This window comes from Rattus norvegicus, chromosome 19, assembly GCF_021556685.1.
Source record: "Rattus norvegicus strain SHRSP/BbbUtx chromosome 19, alternate assembly SHRSP_T2T, whole genome shotgun sequence".
Lineage (NCBI taxonomy): Eukaryota > Metazoa > Chordata > Mammalia > Rodentia > Muridae > Rattus > Rattus norvegicus.
Genome location: NC_141552.1, coordinates 17,306,646 through 17,324,471, shown reverse-complemented (window position 1 = coordinate 17,324,471; position 17,826 = coordinate 17,306,646). Strand labels below are relative to the sequence as shown.

Below are 17,826 nucleotides of genomic sequence, written 5' to 3'. Positions count from 1 at the left end.
AGCACTATTGTTATTGGGTCTTCATTAAAAGTCTGGTAGAAAGGATGCATTAAAGCCATGTGGCCCTGATTATTATTATTTTTAATTTTTGGAGTGGCAGCCTTTAATGACTGTATCTATTTTCTTATGGGAATTATTCATTACCTTCCCAGATCTGTATTTAACTTGGTATTTGTTATCTGTTAGAAAAATCACCAGTATCAAATAGATTTTTCACTTTTCTGTAGTAAAGGCCTCTGAAGTAAGCCCTAATGATTGTTGAATTCACTCAGTGTCCTTTGTTATATCCCCCTTTTCATTTCTGATTTGGTACTTTAGATATAGGCTCTGTGGTTTGTCTGTCTTGTGGATCTTCTCAAAAAAAAAAAAAAAAGCCAGCTCTTACTTTGCTTGGCTCTTTGTATCATTCTCTTTGTTTGTAATTGATTGATTTTAGTTCTGAGTTTATTTCCTGCCATCAAATCCTACCAGACTCTCTATGGGATGAGGCTTTGCCTCACCTTGGTAACAGCAGCATGTGATACATGAAGCTTTTGCTGCTCTCTGTAGTGGGGACGACGTCACAATTTCACTGAAAACCATGCACAGCCTCGTTTTAGACTGTATTAAAGTAGCCCACGATTTCAGTGCTCCCTGCAAGGTGCCATGAGACAGTAGTAACATGAGTCTGCCTGCACCTCGACAGTTTTCACTAGGGACTTCTGAGTGATTTTATGAAAATTTATAGTGAGTTCATGGATGAACATGCACAAACACAAACGCACACACACACTTTACTGACATGGTGCACATTCTTTCCACACAAAGAAGAAAGTGAGTATTAATGAAAACACACCAATAAAGGAATTGATGGACGAGGTTGTGGGGAAGCTGGGGCTTAGAGTTATTTAAAGGCCCTGTGCAGGCTCTCCATCTGTTGGAGGCTAAACTTCAAGTGCAATGGGGTTCTTTATTTTCTTTCTGTATAGCACACAGAGCTAGGGTGGAAACTAGTTTTTGAGCATATTTGGCAAGTACTAGAACACTGAATTAATTCCTAGGGCTGGAACCCTATTAATGTTCTACAGAATTACAGGGCAGGCTGGATGAAGACTCTCAGCTGACAATGTGGACATCTCAAGACAGGCACTGGACAATGGCTGACAGACTTGTATGAAGACTGGAAATGTTTGGCTATCTCAGAGGAAAAGAAGGCCCCTCCGACTACACTGTACTCTAAGGACAGTTTATTCAGGTAAGGGATGACATGAACTATTGTCTCATGTCACAGATGTCAGCACAAAATATCCTAGGTATTGTATGCCAATGGTAGCATTAACAGAACAAATCACACAGTGCTGTGAAGATATAGAATATGACTATATGTAGCAAGAACCAGGCCTCTTCTAGTTTCTAAGATCATACCTGAGAACCTCAAATATAGTAATAATGTGATAATGTGGTATAAGTCTAGTTACAACTAGTTTCTATTGTGACACAGATGACTCTTTTTGTGTCATGGTCAGCTTATAATGAATGACTAGACCTAAGCATGAGAATAACCAAATACTACATTGCTTCTCTAGCTGCTGAGCTTTTAAAAGCCCTGGTGTGACAGCAAGCTTTTGTGGACATCTGGATTATTCCTTCTGTACTTTAACTCTCTAAGTCAACCCCACTCTGAGTAAGTCAGTTCCATTCCATAAGTTGGAAATCAGTCAACTGGAAAAAAAATACTTTCTCAATACAAACACAGATTGGCCATGGAAAAAGGGCAGCTTGAACTGTCCCACCTAGGTCCTGGGCTTGCACAGGCCTGCTCTCCAAAAGAAACGTGTGTTCACAGCTGCAGGCTGCATTCACTATGGATGCTCTTGAGGTTCCTCCCTAAACTGCTTAGATTAAGATAATTTTGTTGCCATCTATCAAAAGAATTCATTATGCCAAACTGGCCTTTCTTCTGAATCTTCTGTTCTGTGGGCAGGGCAAAATCTCCAGCAACCCTCACAGCAATGTGGGCTGCCAATCTGGGACTCAGAATTATACCAGTGCAAACCAAGAACAGGGCAACTGGAAGAGACCTCATTGGGTTGTAGGAACCTCCTGTTCTGAGTCACTTCTCAGAAGGGGCACTTTGCTCTAACTCCTCCATGAGACCCAACCAGTACTGGGGCTGGAGGCTCCTTAGGTGTGGCAGCTCTGAGCTGGGAGGGGGAGCTGGCACACTGACAAGGAGAAGCCTGTTTTCACAACTGATCTGGATCTGAGGAGCAGGTGCTTTTAAAGAAGCATGTGAGAGTATCTCCTGCAGGAGAGCTCACTCTGCAGGGAAAGTCACACAGGACAGGGAAAAGTGGCTTCCCAATGTCCACAGGTCCTGTGACCCCAGGGAGGGCACCAGATGGTCCAAGAGTTTGAGAAAAGCCTGCATTTGCCTGAAAGACTTCCCTCAACCATAAGTCCCACCACTGTCCCAGACTAACACCTGAGGATCAGCAAAGCCTGCCACCTGCTGGGGTCCCCACAAACTGAACCCAGAATGGAGAACTGCGGGAAAGCACTTCCAGGGAGGGGGAGACACAAGTCTCTGGGGCCAGGCCTGGGGTCTGTCCCTTAGGCTCTCCTCACCTCCATTAGCCTCCTAGTGCAGAGCGCTGCAAGCCGGGATCTCAAAAGTCTTGGGCTGAAGAAGTGGGAGAAGGTAGCAGCAGTGGCGGTGGGGTCCACAGGGGAGTCGAAGACGGAATGGTAGCAACGCAAGCAGCGGTGGCGAGGGCGGAGGCGGGGGGGGGGGGGGGCGAAGGAGAGGATGGATGTGGGGGGGGTGGGGCGGGGGCAGGGTAGGGGCGAGGGCAGGCTGGGGGCGGGGGTTGGGACGGGTCTGAGTCGAGGGCGGTGGTGGGACTGGGAGGGGGGATTGGTCGGAGGCGATGTCGAGTGCGGGTGTGAGGCGGGGGTGTGGGCAGGGGCAAGAGCAGGGGCGGGGGCAGGAGCAGGGGCAAGCAGAGCAAAACCCAGCCCTGTCAGCTGGCAGAAAGACTCTGGGGCAGGACAGACTCGCCCTGCAGCTCTATTGATGGGGTGACAATGGAAGAAGCAACAGACTCAGGTATTCTAGGTAAAAAGAGAAACTCAGAGAAGGGGTTTGGCAATGTTCCTTCTCTTTCAAATCAGAGGAATAATTGAAGCACTATTGTTATTAGGTCGTCATTAAACGTCTGGTAGAAAGGCTGCATTAAAGCCTAGTGGCCCTCATATATATTTTTTAATTTTTGTAGTGGCATCGTCTAAATACTATCTATTTTCTTATGAGAATAATCTTATGACTCTTTGTATTATCCTCTTCGTTTGTAATTGAATGATTTTAGTACTAAGTTTATTTCCTGCCATCAAATCATACCAGACTCTCTGTAGGATAAGGCTTTGCCTCATCTTGGTAACAGCAGCATGTGATAAATGAAGCTTTTGCTGCTCTCTCTAGTGGTGATGACGTCACAATCTCTGTGTAAACCATCCACAGCCTGTTTTTAGGCTGTATTATAGTAGACCACCATTTCAGTGTTACCTGCCAGGTGCCGTGGGACACTAGTAACACACGTCTGCATGCACCTCGACAGTTTTCATTACAGTCTTCTAAGTCATTTTATGAAAATTGATAGTGAGTTCATGGATGAACATACACAAACACCTGCACAGAAACACAAACAAACACAAACTCTCTCTCTCTCTCTCTCTCTCTCTCTCTCTCTCTCTCACTCTCTCTCTCTCTCTCACACACACACACACACACACTTTACTGACATGGTACACATTCTTTGCACACCAAAAATAAAGTGAGCAGTAATGAAAATACACCAATAATGGAGTCGATGAAGGGAGTTATGCAGAAGCTGGGACTTAGAGTTACTTAAAGGCCCTATGCAGGCTCTCCTTTTGTTGGAGGAGAAATTTCAAGTGCAATGTGGTTCTTTATTTTCTATCTCTAAAGCACACAGGCTATGGTGGAATGTAGGGCTTTGAGCATGTTTGGAAAGTACAATCACACTGAATTAAATCCTAGGGCTGGAACCCTATTAATCTTCTACAGAATTACAGAGCAGCCTGGATGAAGACACTCAGCTGAAAAGGTGGACATCTCAAGACAGGCACTGGACAATGGCTGAAGACTTGTCTGAAGACTGGAAATATTTTGAAAATTCAGAGAGAAAAAAAAGGACCCTCTGACTACACCGTACTCTAAGGACAGTTTATGCAGGTTAGGCATGGCATGAACTATTGTCTCATGTGACAGATGTCAGCACAAAGTATCCAAGGTATTGTATGCCAATGGTAGCATCAACAGAACAAAGCACACAGTGTCATGAAGACATAAATTATGAGTTTGTGTAGCAAGACCCAGGCCTCTTCCAGGTTCTTAGATAGTAACTGAGAACCTCAAATACGGTAGTGATGTGATAGTGTGGGGGTGAATCTAGTTACAACTAGCTTCTATTGTGACACAGATGACTCTTTTTGTGTCATGGTCAGCTTATAATGAATGACTAGACCTAAGCATGAGAATAACCAAATACTACATTGCTTCTCTAGCTGCTGAGCTTTTAAAAGCCCTGGGGTGACAGCAAGCTTTTGTGGACATACTGGATTGGTCCTTGTGTACTTTAACTCTCTGAGTCACCTCCACTCTCAGTAAGTTAGTTCAATTCCATAAATTGGAAATCAGTCACCTGGAAAAAATACATTCTCAATATGATCCCAGATTGGCCATGGAAAAAGGGTAGCTTGAACTGTCCCACCTAGGTTCTGGGCCTGCACAGGCCTGCTCTCCAACAGAAACCTGTGTTCACAGCTGCAGGCTGCATTCACTATGGGTGTCCTTGAGGTTCTTCCCTAAACTGCCTAGATTAAAATAATTTTCATGCTAACAATCAAAAAACTCATTATGCCAATCTGGCCAACAGGAAGCTAATTTCTATTCTGTATTTTGTCAGATGTGCAGAATACATATGGTCATCATTGATAATAGGTGAAAAATCTGCTCTAATATGGACACTAAGTGGTGCTGGAGGATGATCCTGACCCACAATGAGGAGTGGTAACACCAGAGCCCTGTAGGGATGGCTGGCAAGCTAACACATTGAGCATGCACAGCTCAGTAAATTTCCTGTGAATACACATCTCCTGAGATCTCTCTATTTGATTGGAGGTGATCCTGTCCACCTAATACAGTACATGATGTGGAAGGACAAAAGCACCTGCAGGAGCTGTGGTGATGACTCACAGGATAGAGCATCTGCTACTCTCTCAGAAGAACCACATGGACCCTAACAATTGGGTAAAGCATGTCAGTGATTACTTCATAAAGTGTGTGTCGGAGAAACAGCCACATTTTCCACACAAAAGACACTGTCACACTGGGTACCCCTTGGTGACTTTGAATTCACTTATTAGCCCAGGATCCATGGAACATGGAGAGATCCATCTCCACCTGTCAGGTCTAAGTCCACAGGAGGGGACAGAACCCTTGAATAAGAATGATGGTCTTAAGAGTCAAGAGATAGAATTCAATTTTTATTCATAAGGAATTCATTTTTACAACAAAACAGGATTAAAACAAATAAATTAAAATATTTAAAAATATTTGAAAACATAAAAACAGTAACAAGAACATATAAATATGAAACAACAAAAAGAAAATTTCAATTAAAATCATAACAAAAATATTTCTAAACAGCACAATCTTAACGAACATTTAGAAGCACAGATGTATTGCTGTTTCTCCTCTTGCACACATAATGAAAGGAGGTCCCCCAAGTTGTCTCTCAAGTGCTGTTTTCTGAGAAGAAAGTAAGACCTCAATCAGTCAGGCTGGCTTAGTGTTATATAAATTTAGGGTCTCTAAGCAATGACAAATTAACTCTGAGGAAGAATACTCATCCAAAAAATTTGTTACCGTTCAGGATGTTTGTCATCAGGGACTCCTGAGAAAGCAACTTATTCTTCAGGAAGCTCTCTTACTGCTGTGTGTCCAATTCCAGCTCTCTTGCACTTTCTGAGACCTGGGAGAGGAAGGCAGTTTTTCAGACACTGATTTGGTGGTGAAATGCAAGGCAGCTGTCGGAAGGCTGCCTTCTACCATCTCAGTTCTATTGGACAGTCAACATGGACCTTTTAACTGATATCATTGTTGCTACTCTTTGGGAAGGGCAAAATCTCCAGAGAGCCTCAAAGTAATATGGGCTGCCAATATGGGACCCAGAATTATACCAGTGCAAACCAAGAACAGGGCAATGGAAGGAACCTCATTGGGTTGCAGGAAGAAAGTAGATGTCCATATGTCACCAAGGTTAAAACCAATGACAAGTTCTAATTTGACATTTGCATTTTGTTCTTATCCCGCAAAGGTGCTTCCCACACAAGAAGTCACATGACCACAGAGTGTCATTTGTCAAAGAACCAAGAACTTGTTCAAAACTCTACAGAGCATCCAATCTATCACGTGGATATGCAATGATGAGGTATGTTATTAATCTGTCACCATTTCTATACTGCAGCTTCAAAAAGAGCAGACAAATATACTTGCAAAATAATTCAGTTTCTGAAAAGTGGTTGGCTTCCCAGAATACTTGTGCATAGGCAGAGCAATGAACAATTCCATTACATGAGGTGGTTGGCTGGTTGTGAGTGTAAATTAGAAAGGTGGTAGGAGAGAGCAAAGATGTATCAAATTGGCAAACTTTATCAGATATTTTTAAGCTAACACAGCTGCTCAACCCTACCAGATGATGCTGGGTCTGGACGTTGCTGGTCTTTATCTTTCTTGTTGAAGTCAACCAAATATTTCTGGTTCAGTGCACAATCAAGATGTACCTCCTTGCTCTCCTGCTTCAGTGGGACCAACTTCTTCCTACATGTGTTCTCCATCAGGAGCTGGCTGAGCAGGTTTCTGGAAATACAGTCTGCATAGTAAGATCATGCTGGCCCTTTCCCCCATTCCTACTCCCAAGTACCACTAACTCCACCAGGACCCAGATACCCATAAAGACTTAATAGAATTCATTTCGATACATATAAGGCTGCTGCACAAACCACAAAGAGTAAATTCCGGGAAGAATAAATTGTTTGTTTGGCCCGAGCACCAATTAGTGTCCACATCTCTCAAAAAGAACATGGATCTACAACTATCCATGAAAGCCCAATGCATGGGGGCAACATCAATTAGTAGTGGGCAAACACCCTCAAAGGAGGTCAGTAGAACCAAGAGAAGGTCATGCTAACCATGTGGTCCACACACTGAGTTTTGTAAAACCTGGTATGACACCATAGGTCCAGGTCAGCCTAATAACCTGCTGACTTCAATCAGTGCTGTTCTATCTAGAGCCTTCTGAAGATGCCTAGACAATCCTGGGATGAGGAACAGTCTTTTGTGGAACTGAAAACTGAGTCCTAATGACCCTGGCACACTGATGTGTAAACAGCACAAGAGATAGAACCAGAGCTGAAGACCGTCCAATCCAGAACAAAGAAAGTCAGAAATGGCCATTCCACAGGTGATAGGCTTTCTGACCAGGACTTACCTAGAGAAGGTAATCTCCTTCTTCAGCTTATGGCTGTTCTCATGGATCTCAGTGTTCTCCATCTCTAAGTTGTGCAGAATTGACATGACCGCCTCCTCCATTCTCTCCAGGTCTTCATAATATGGATTTGGCCTGAAGTGTGGCCTGGCCCCAAATGATAGAATACAATGAACATCAGCATTTAGGAATATATGAGCACAGGGTGGGTCCTGTACTACCCCAGTCCTGGAAGGACACCTTCTGAATTGTACATATTGGATATTCTTCAGCTTCAGAAACGTGTTTTTCTGCGTCCAGGACACCAGAATCTCAGCATCTAGATGGAGGCTTCCCTGGCTCCCTTTGTTCAATCAAGAGGAAATCTGCAGTCAAGCCAGTTAAGCTATCAAGAGCCTAGGCCACACCTCTCCATGCTCCCCGACCCCAACACACCCAGAAACCGGTGATTTCTTTTCTCCTGTTTTGACAAGAGACCACATATCAACACAAAATTATAATCTGCACAAGGAATACAAATGTACAGACAATCGTGGCCACATAGGCAAAGAACTGTGCTGTTGACAGTGGGGCTCCCAGAACAAAGCATTCACATGACCATGAAAGTGTTACAGGTAAATACTCAGGCTAAGACATAGACCCCTAGATTCCAGGTGTGGAGGGAAGTATAAACATATAAAAGTTGTGCATATGCATTTGGATGTATGCACACACAGACTCACAGACTGAGACACACCCACAAAAAAAAGAGAAAAGTTAACAGAATCAGAGAAAGAGAAAAACAAATATGGAAACAGAGAGCACTGTGAGAACCAGGAGAAATGCATGCACCATTGCTGTCTCAGAGTGCAAGACACACAGACAATAACAAACAGGCCTGAGCCTGAGACCTTCTAGTCAAGCATTGAGATGAACAGTTTGGGAACAGGCCCCTCAGGCTGCTGCCTGGATCTTCCAGCACTCAGTCCCCTGCCTAGCAAGTACAGAGACTCACCATAAACTCACTGCAATTACAATCTTGCAAAGCCACCAGCTGTCAAGGGCTTTGCAAATGCACACTAGACACTCACTCTCCCTGACTTTATCCCCGAATTCTTCATTCAGACCACAAGATCTGCTTTTCAATAAATTGAAGCAGATGAGTCCATTTTCCATCTTGCTCCTCAGGAAGGGTCAAGGTTCTGAATCTCCTCTATATGGGAGGTGAGGTTTAGCACAGGGTGGTTAGGGAGGCACAGCTTTCTAGAACCCAAAACCTTAATAGGATAAGAAGAAGGTGACCTTGCAGACCCAGGAAAGAAACAAGAGCATTTGGAGCAATTCATACCTGTTCTTCATGGATCTCTCTGTCAGAAACCTCAGGCGATCTCTCAGGTCATTTCTCTCCTCGGTAATGAGCTGCAGCTCTTTAATCAGCTTCTCCTTTTCCTTCTTGGCCTGATTCTCGCTTAGTTCAGTGCCAGGGGATGATGTTTCTCTCCCAGCGTCTGTAGGTAGAAGAACACAAGTGAACCTGCATGGGGAGAATGCATAGAGTGTACATAGACCACAGTTAGGCCTAAACAGGAGAACAAGCCTGGAACCCAGTGTCACTGCTAGGCGATTGGTCTATGCTTAAGAGGCCTCATCAGTGGATCTCAGTTCTCCCACTACTCTATCGAGACCAAGAGATGTAAGCAGCCAGGTGTTCCCTATTCCGGACATCAGGTGCTTACATGGACCACGGAGATGGCTTCTCCAGGATTATCATCAGCTGAACAGGGTACAGCTTGGTTTCAGGACCCTCACCCCTGTGGGTTCGAACTCAGATGATAAATTCACCACCCACAAGACTTGAGTGATTGGAGACACTCAGATGTCCTACCCTGATACTCTAGGCCAACAACTTTGGATTAAAAACACATTTCCATGGAGGACATGGTCAACAGACTTATCAGTTCCCCTATTTGAAATACCAAATGCCCGAGAAGTTCCAATAGGTTACAGGATGAATCTTGGTCCACATGTTCCAAATACTTTTGGTATTTTAGAATCATGTTTGTAACACACAACCTCTAATATATAAAGCTATCGATGACCCTGCCAGTTAGAAGAAATCAGAGGAGGTCTAAGAACATAAGGTTATTGCCTGGAGCACAATTCTCCCCCTGTTCCTACTGTCAGATATCCACTGTATTTAAAGAAGCAATGATAGTGAAGTACATTGCTGCCCTGTCTAACACAGAAAAGGAGGACCCTCCATGACTCCTGATGGTGTTATTATACAATGTAACATAACAAATGCACTGTAAAAGTAAAGACCAGAAGTTCACAGAATAATAGCATTGGCCTTACCATATCCTCCCAGTGGGGATGGGGAAACTAAAGTTCTGAAATCCTGACTTTCAGGAATTGTGATATTCATGGAAATTCAATTCCTTTTCAGATGCTCCAGTTGTTGTGGCCCATTGCTAGAAAGGTCAGCTTAAGCCTGCAGCCCCCCTGGCAGGAAGCTCAAAATACACTGCCCAGAACTTACTCAACATTCCCCAGAAGTGCTGTCTTTGTCCATCATTACTTTGAGACGAAAGGCTAGACTCCTTCACTTTAGTCTCTCCAGAATCGACATTCCCCCTCCGAAAATGCTTGCGAAGACGGGAAAACATGTCTTAGCTTGTAACCGCCAGACTCAGACTGAGAGAAACTAGGGCACTGGTCATCACTACAACACTGGTGACATCACAGAGGATGCCAGAACTCTCTAGGAGACAATAGAATGTCCAAGAAGGGACAGCTGATGTCATGGGGAGCAGACTTTGCCTCCCTGGTAATGTTCTCCCTGTACTGAGCATAAGCTGAGGTGCCCTTTCCAGGAGACTTTCCTGGGGCAGAGCCACTGAGCATCTCCTGCTTCCAAAGCCAAATTTTCCTCAAGGCTTGATTATAAAAACCTTAGTAATTCTTATGCATCTAAATGAATGTTTCCTTCCATATCTTGCCCCAAAATGTCTCATCCTAACTCAAATTGTCCTCATTCACCAATGTTAGCCATTAAAACTTCCGGAGATTTCACACCAGATTGAATATGCAGTCAAAAGTTCTCCTGTCTCATTATGTACAGGTGCTTTATATCACATCAAGAAGTAGTCTGCATGGTAGGTTACAACATGCGTGTGTGTTAGGGGAACACTCATGAAGTCATGTGCTTAGCAATTGACAATTGCCAGAAAATTCCTTAGTTGAAAGAGTTGAAGTCTTTATGGTGCTAGGAACAGTGTGGAGACCAGTTGGCAGAGGAAAGTGCAATATTGGAGCCACCAATGAAGGGAACCTCATGCTGCTTGTGGGGTTCTCATCTCTGCGCTAATGTCGCCAAAGGAGCACTGCTGACAGGCCTTCTATCAGAAGCTGAGCTTCTATCAAAAAAATAAAATAGTCAAGAGATATAGGGGGTGCAGATAAAGGTGTAGGACGAGGCTATACACATCACTACGTGGATACAGCAAGGACCCAGCACTTGTGCTCTGGGTCATGGGCTTCCCCACAAACACAAAAGTATCTGTCACAGTAAAAAAATGGATACTGTATTGAGTGCACACACCAACACTGATTGATCAGATCCATACCCCAGATTTTGGGGGCAGATCCATGGCCCCAAATATCTTCCTCTCAACTTATACAGCAACAAATAAGAAAGAAAGAAAAAAGTCAAAACAAAAAGCTCAAGCTTCTCATATGAGGATTGCAGGAAGTGTGATCTGGTGGTCAGTTCTGATTAGGCCATTTTAGATAGAACAGTGCACAGTGATGCTTAATGTGATGGGTCCTATATAAAGCTTTCTGCAATATTGGAATTTTAACAAGCCTCATCCAGAACATACAGAACAGGAAAGGATGTGATCACCATGTCCTTGCTCTCTATCAGGTTATTTTTCTGTGTCCGTGATTGTCAGGCATAGACAGCAACAATCTGAAATAGCTGGTAGACATGGAACAAAGTGGCTATAACAAAACTATAGTTGTGGGTTACACACCTCAACTGTCAAAGGCTAATGCTGTCCTCACAGTCCCTGGAGGCCACTCTTGTAAGACTGTCTACTGGAAAGTAGAAGCAGGTTTATCTGAGCTCAAAGTGAACCTGGCCAGCTAGGAAGAGGGCAACATGGGATACTTGAGACCCTGTCTAAACCAGCACAGAAACCCACCCTGCATTCAAAGCATCATCCACCAATTCTCGATTATCTACCCTTCTCTCCCTACCAGTCTTTCAGACTGGAACTGTAGAAAAGAACTGGAAATGATCTTCCTATTCTGAAGACCTTGATCTCTCTTACCTTAGGTGTACATTAAGAACTCATGCAAATGGGTATGACCATCTGAACATCTTAGTATCACGTACTCAGTATATCTAGCATAATACTGTGCCTATGGCAATCTCAAGTTTCCTTGAGTTTCGCTGACCCAGCAAGAAGTATGAAGTACTGAGGTCAAACCCCAGTGATCCTTTCAAGGGTTTAGAAGAAAGCCATCAGAGAAACTCCACTTCTTTGTCCTTAGATTAAATCAAGCTGATACAATGTGAACCTGGTGGGCTATTTAACCATGCATCTTTCTGCCATCCCCACCTTTCTGAATTCAGTCCATGTGAACCTGCATGGGGAGAATGCATAGAGTGTATGTACATAGACCACAATGAGGCCTAAACAGGACAACAAGCCTGGAATCCAGTGTCACTGCAAGGAGTTTGGTCTATGCTTAAGAGACCTCCTCAGTGGGTCTCAGTTCTCCCACTACTCTATAGAGACCAAGAGATGTAAGCAGCCAAGTGTTCCCTATGCCTGCTGACACACGCAATAAATGCAGTAAATTTTAATTTTTGTTCAGTTGTTCAGTAACTTACATATTGCTGTGGAAGTGATGGGGTTTAATGATCAGCATTGCATTTAACAATGCATAACCAATCATCCCTCCTAGAATGACTGTATATAGAGAAAGAAAATTTATTAGAATGGTGTATAGGCTGTGGTACAGCTAATTCAACAAGGAATGGAAGGTCCAAATTGCAGTAGTTGCCCCTGTTGAAGCCAATCCCCCTAGCATAGCTGTAGCCATTTTGTTCCATGCCTGCCAGATAGTTCATATTCTTGCTGTACTATGTCTGTCTGTCATGATTGTCTGAAAATAATTTAACTCAGAGCAGGGTCAGGAATGATCACATAACTTGTGTATGTTTTTTTTTATTGGTTATTTTGTTTATTTGCATTTCAAATGTTAACCCCCTTTCCAGTTTCCCCTACAATAACCCTGCATTCCACCCCCTTCCCCAGCCTCCTCGAGGGTGCTCCCCCACCCACCCATTCCGGAACCACTGGAAGGAAGTTCTTTATGTTGTGAGGTTTCTTAATCTTAAATTTCATAATTATAAGCTTCATGTAGGACCAATAAAATTAAAGGTCAATATGAGGGCTGCAGTGATGGCTCCATGGTTAAGAGCACTGACTGCTCTTCCGGAGGTCCTGAGTTCAAATCCCAGCAACCACGTGGTGGCTCACAACCATCTGTAATGAGACCTGATGCCCTCTTCTGGTGTGTCTGCAGACAGCTACAGTGTACTTATATATAAATAAATAAATCTTTAAACAGATAAAAAGTCAGTATGAACCTTTGTTGTCTAAAATGGCTTGAGTCAGGGCTGACAACCAGACAGCCCTTCCAGCACCTGCCTATGACCTCACAGTTTTAGTCTTTATAAACTGACATAGAAAAATGTCCAGGGTCGTAGCCTGACAAATTCTCAGCTATGTCTCTGATGATCAGTCTTAGGGTGGGCATTCAATAAACCATCCCTGTCTAAGTGAGGTCAGAGTTTGTGTGGTTTATGGGGCAACCCCTGGACTCCAACGGTTTTGTCCATAAGGCTGGATATTTAAGCTGGTCTTCAGTACATGCAGTAATCCTGAAGAAGTAGGCGAATTAATAAAGCAAACTTCCTTCTTCCATGTCCTTGATATGAGCCAGCAGAAGGTGTGGTCTAAACAACAACCAATGGATTGGGTAAAGATCTTTACCAATCCTACAACAGATAGAGGGCTTATATCCAAAATATACAAAGAACTCAAGAAGTTAGACCTCACGGAGACAAATAACACTATTTAAAAAATGGGGCTCAGAGCTAAACAAAGAATTCACAGCTGAGGAATGCCAAATGGCTGAGAAACACCGAAAGAAATGTTCAACATCTTTAGACACAAGGGAAATGCAAATCAAAACAACCCTGAGATTTCACCTCACACCAGTCAGAATGGCTAAGATCAAAAACTAAGGTGACAGCAAATGCTGGCAAGGATGTGGAGAAAGAGGAACACTCCTCCATTGTTGGTGGGATTGCAGACTGGTACAACCATTCTGGAAATCAGTCTGGAGATTCCTCAGAAAATTGGACATTGAACTACCTGAGGATCCAGCTATACCTCTCTTGGGCATATAACCAAAAGATGCCCCAACATATAACAAAGACACATGCTCCACTATGTTCATAGCAGCCTTATTTATAATAGCTAGAAGCTGGAAAGAACCCAGATGCCCTTCAACAGAGGAATGGATACAGAAAATGTGGTACATCTACACAATGGAATATTACTCAGCTATCAAAAACAATGACTTTATGAAATTCATAGGCAAATGGATGGAACTGGAAAATATCATCCTGAGTGAGGTAACCCAATCACAGAAAAGCACACATGGTATGCACTCATTGATAAGTGGATATTAGCACAAATGCTTGAATTACCCCAGATGCACAGAACACATGAAAATCAAGAAGGATGACCAAAATGGAATGCTTTACTCCTTCTTTAAAAGGGGAACAAGAATACCCTTGGCAGGGAATAGGGAGGCAAAGTTTAGAACAGAGGCAGAAGGAACACCCATTCAGAGCCTGCCCCACATGTGGCCCATACCTATACAGATATTAGATAAGATGGATGAAGCAAAGAAGTGCAAGCCGACAGGAACTGGATGTAGATCTCTCCTGAGAGACACAGCCAGAATACGGCAAATATGTAGCTGAATGCCATCATTAAACCACTGATCTGAGAACCGGGCCCCCGTTGAAGTAATCAGAGAAAGGACTGGAAGAGCTTGAAGGGGGTTAAGACCCCATATGAACAACAATTCCAACCAACCAGAGCTTCCAGGGACTAAGCCACTACCCAAAGACTATACATGGACTGACCCTGGACTCCAAGTTCATACGTACCAATGAATAGCCTAGTAAGAGCACCAGTGGAAGGGGAAACCCTTGGTCCTGCCAAGACTGAACCCCCAGTGAACATGATTGTTGGAGGGAGGGCGCTAATGGGGGAAGGATGGGGAGGGGAACACACAAATAGAAGGGGAGGGGAAAGGGTTGAGGGATGTTGGCCTGGAAATCGGGAAGGGGAATAACAATCGAAATGTAAATAAGAAATACTCAAGTTAATAAAGATGAAAAAAATAAAAAGAAAAAAGAAGGTGTGGTCCACATTAGAGGTGGGCCTTTCCATCTCAAAAGATCTGAATTAAAGATTTATCTTCTGATCTCCAAGATTTGGATTACAAGTAGGTCTTCTTGCTTCAGAAAATTTAATTAAGAAAAAAAATACAATGGTGCTTATGCCTTTAGCCTCAGCATCCAGGAGGTAGAGGCAGGTGGATCTCTGAGTTCAAGGCCAGCCTGGTCTACAAAATGAATTCCAGGACAGCCAGAGCTACACAGGGAAACCCTGTCTCAAAAAAAAACAAAGAAGAGGAGGAGGACCAAGAGGAGGGGGTTGAAGAGAGGAAAACAGAAAGAAGGAAGGAGAGAGAGTAAGAGAGAGAGAGACAGAGAGAGAGAGAGAGAGAGAGAGAGAGAGAGAGAGAGAGAGAGATCTCCCCCTCACAGGGCATCAAGCCATTTGGCATTAGTTAATTCCAGGTACACTCAAGTTGACAGCCAAGAACAGCAATCACATTACCCGTGGTTGTGATCTCACCCTGGTAGGCTCCTGAGTAGGAGGCTGAAGCAGGAGAATTGCCATAAGTCTGATGCCAGCATGAACTACACACATGTTCCAAGCCAAGCCAATCTTGGCTACAATTTGAGATTCTGTCTGAAAAATATGAAAGAGAAAGAAAACATAAATTCCTAGAGCAGTGTTTCTCAACCTTCCTATGGCCTCAACCCTTTAGAACAGTTCCTCATGCTGTGGTGACCCCAACTACAAAATTATTTTGTCGCTACTTCACAACTGTAAATTTGCTACTGTAATGAATCTTTATTGTAGTGTAAACTATCTGATAGGAGACCCTGTGTGGGTCACGACCCCCAGGCTGAGGGCCTTTGCCCTAGAGGTGGTCTTGACCTAGTTCATATAGTTCATATTATAATGGGCTCTCTCAGTGTTTGAAGGTCAAGTATATTCACTTGTAACATCAAAACTTAAAAATTCAGTTGACCTGCTGGCTGGTATGGTCTGACATCCCCCAGAATGCCTTTGCCATTTTGTTCCATGTCTGCCAGCCATTTCATATTGTTGCTGTAACACGCCTGCCATCACTGACGAGGAGAAGGGACTTGGCTCAAGGACATGCTGACCACACACCTTGCTTTGTTCTGAATGTTCTGTATGCGGTTTGCTAATCTTGAGAAATTCTACACCTGAAGGAGTGGTTCCCTGAAGTGGACACAGGTGAAAGGCTAAGGCAGATGTGTGAAGGAACGTTTCACTGAAGCAGACACAGGTAAAAGGATGTTCTGCTAAAGCACGCATGTGAAGGGACACGTGATGAAGGGTTCTGCACTAAGGACACACATGCATTGGTCTGCCTTGCATTCTGTAATTGAGCTGCATTTGTTGGGACTTCATAGAACCACAGCAAAAACCCTTCTGGTGGGCTGTGTAGTTTCTCACTGTTTCCTTGGACTCGGGCTGATGGGCAGAGTGATGTCAGCTGAGACAGACACATGTGCTGACACAGGACACACGCTAAGGCCAGGCCCATGGAGGACACGGATATTGAGAGGGAGTTTGGATGGAGTTATGCTTGCGTAGCTTATTGGTCTGGGGTCTCTGCTGATCTCTGCTCGCCTGAGAGCTGCTCTTACTACTGTGTAGCATCTTGGCTGCTCTTTGTTCCCCTTGGACAGCCCTCAGGACCAGGCACTCCTCTCCCTTAACCATGGCTGCTGTCCTCTTCCTCTCTCCTCTCCATCACACATGTTCTTCCTTTATTCTCTGGCAGCTTCTTCTTCCTTCTTCCCTCCTCATGATCCTCTCTAGCAAAGCCCTCAAAGCTCACCTCCCCCATCTCTCTGCTGTGCTGCTGTTGGCTGTTGGCTTCTTTATAATCACAGTTAACTGGGAGCAGGGTCAGTTATTTGGGGTTAACCAGTCTTGAGTTCTACAAATTAGCATTAAAATACAAGCAGCATTAGGCCAATACACTACAGGGATTTTTGTTTGTTTGTTTGGTTGGTTTGGTTTAATTTTTATTTACCTTTTTACTTGTTATTTTATTTTTGGCTATTTATTATTAATCGGTTATTTTATTTATTTACATTTCAAATATTGTCCTACTTTCCACACTCCCCTCATCATACCTTACATTCCATTTCTGCTCAGCTTTGCCTATGTGACAGTGCTCCTGCACCCACACATATCCATCCCCACCTCACTCCTCTAGGATCTGTGTTTGGTGGGGCAATAGGCCTCACCTTTAACCATAGAGCATCCTTGCATACACTTTGGCTGGCAGTTTGGCCCCTAGGAGCTTGGGGATTAGGGAAAGACGATCTGATCAGATATTAAAGCCAATGATTGCTGCATTTTCTTCTTTTTCTGGTTGTAGGTGAAATTATGTTTGTGTGCTTCTCTTTTTTGAAATTATTGAGAGATGATTAATTTCTTGGTTTTTCTTGGTTATAGTTTAGCTCATTGTCTTGGAGTTTTCCTCCTATTATCCTCTGTTGTGCTTTCTTAGAGAAAAGTATTGTTTATATTTGGTTTTGTAGGGTTGGGTATTTAGCTGAGTGGTAGAACGCTTGCCTGGCAAGCTCAAGGCCCTTGGCTCGGTCCTCCGCTCCGGAAAAAAAATGATTCATTAAATTTGGTTTTGACAAGAAATATCTTGGTTTCTCCATTTATGGTGGTTGAGGATTATGCTGGATATAGGAGCCTGCGTCTGCATTACATCTGCCCAAGATTTTCTGACCTTTAGAGTCTCTGTTGTGAAGTCTGGTGTAATTCAGATACGTCTGAATTTTTTTGTTACTGGA

The 17,826-nt window shown here is 43.6% G+C and overlaps 2 protein-coding genes across 15 annotated transcripts in view; one reads left to right on the top strand and one right to left on the bottom strand.

Moving 5' to 3' along the window:
• LOC147998918 (disks large homolog 5-like) overlaps window positions 1-17,826 on the top strand; it is an 81,511-nt gene that overhangs the window by 45,045 nt on the left and 18,640 nt on the right. The window contains exons 3-6 of one of the 11 annotated variants that reach the window (XR_015643811.1): window positions 1,068-1,234; window positions 4,067-4,234; window positions 6,381-6,494; window positions 16,072-16,292. The exons of 1 other annotated variant lie outside the window; for it this stretch is intronic. The gene's annotated coding sequence lies outside the window, so the exon portion shown is untranslated. Of the gene's footprint in view, window positions 1-1,067; window positions 1,235-4,039; window positions 4,235-6,380; window positions 6,495-6,758; window positions 9,464-9,975; window positions 13,167-16,071; window positions 16,293-17,826 lie in introns of those variants that run through there. 9 more of the 11 variants (XR_015643817.1, XR_015643810.1, XR_015643814.1 and 6 more) reach the window with 9 other exon arrangements.
• LOC147998913 (disks large homolog 5-like) overlaps window positions 5,535-17,826 on the bottom strand; it is a 133,021-nt gene continuing 120,729 nt past the window's right edge. For 2 of the 4 annotated variants that reach the window (XM_087595752.1, XM_087595751.1), the window contains exons 3-6: window positions 7,554-7,697; window positions 6,756-6,922; window positions 5,930-6,035; window positions 5,535-5,812 (exon numbers count right to left, since the gene is read on the bottom strand). In XM_087595752.1, the coding sequence (XP_087451878.1) occupies window positions 5,971-6,035; window positions 6,756-6,922; window positions 7,554-7,697 (376 nt within the window). In that variant the 3' untranslated portion in view covers window positions 5,535-5,812; window positions 5,930-5,970. Of the gene's footprint in view, window positions 5,813-5,929; window positions 6,036-6,755; window positions 6,923-7,553; window positions 7,698-8,877; window positions 9,038-10,068; window positions 10,226-17,826 lie in introns of those variants that run through there. The other 2 variants (XM_087595750.1, XM_087595749.1) reach the window with 2 other exon arrangements.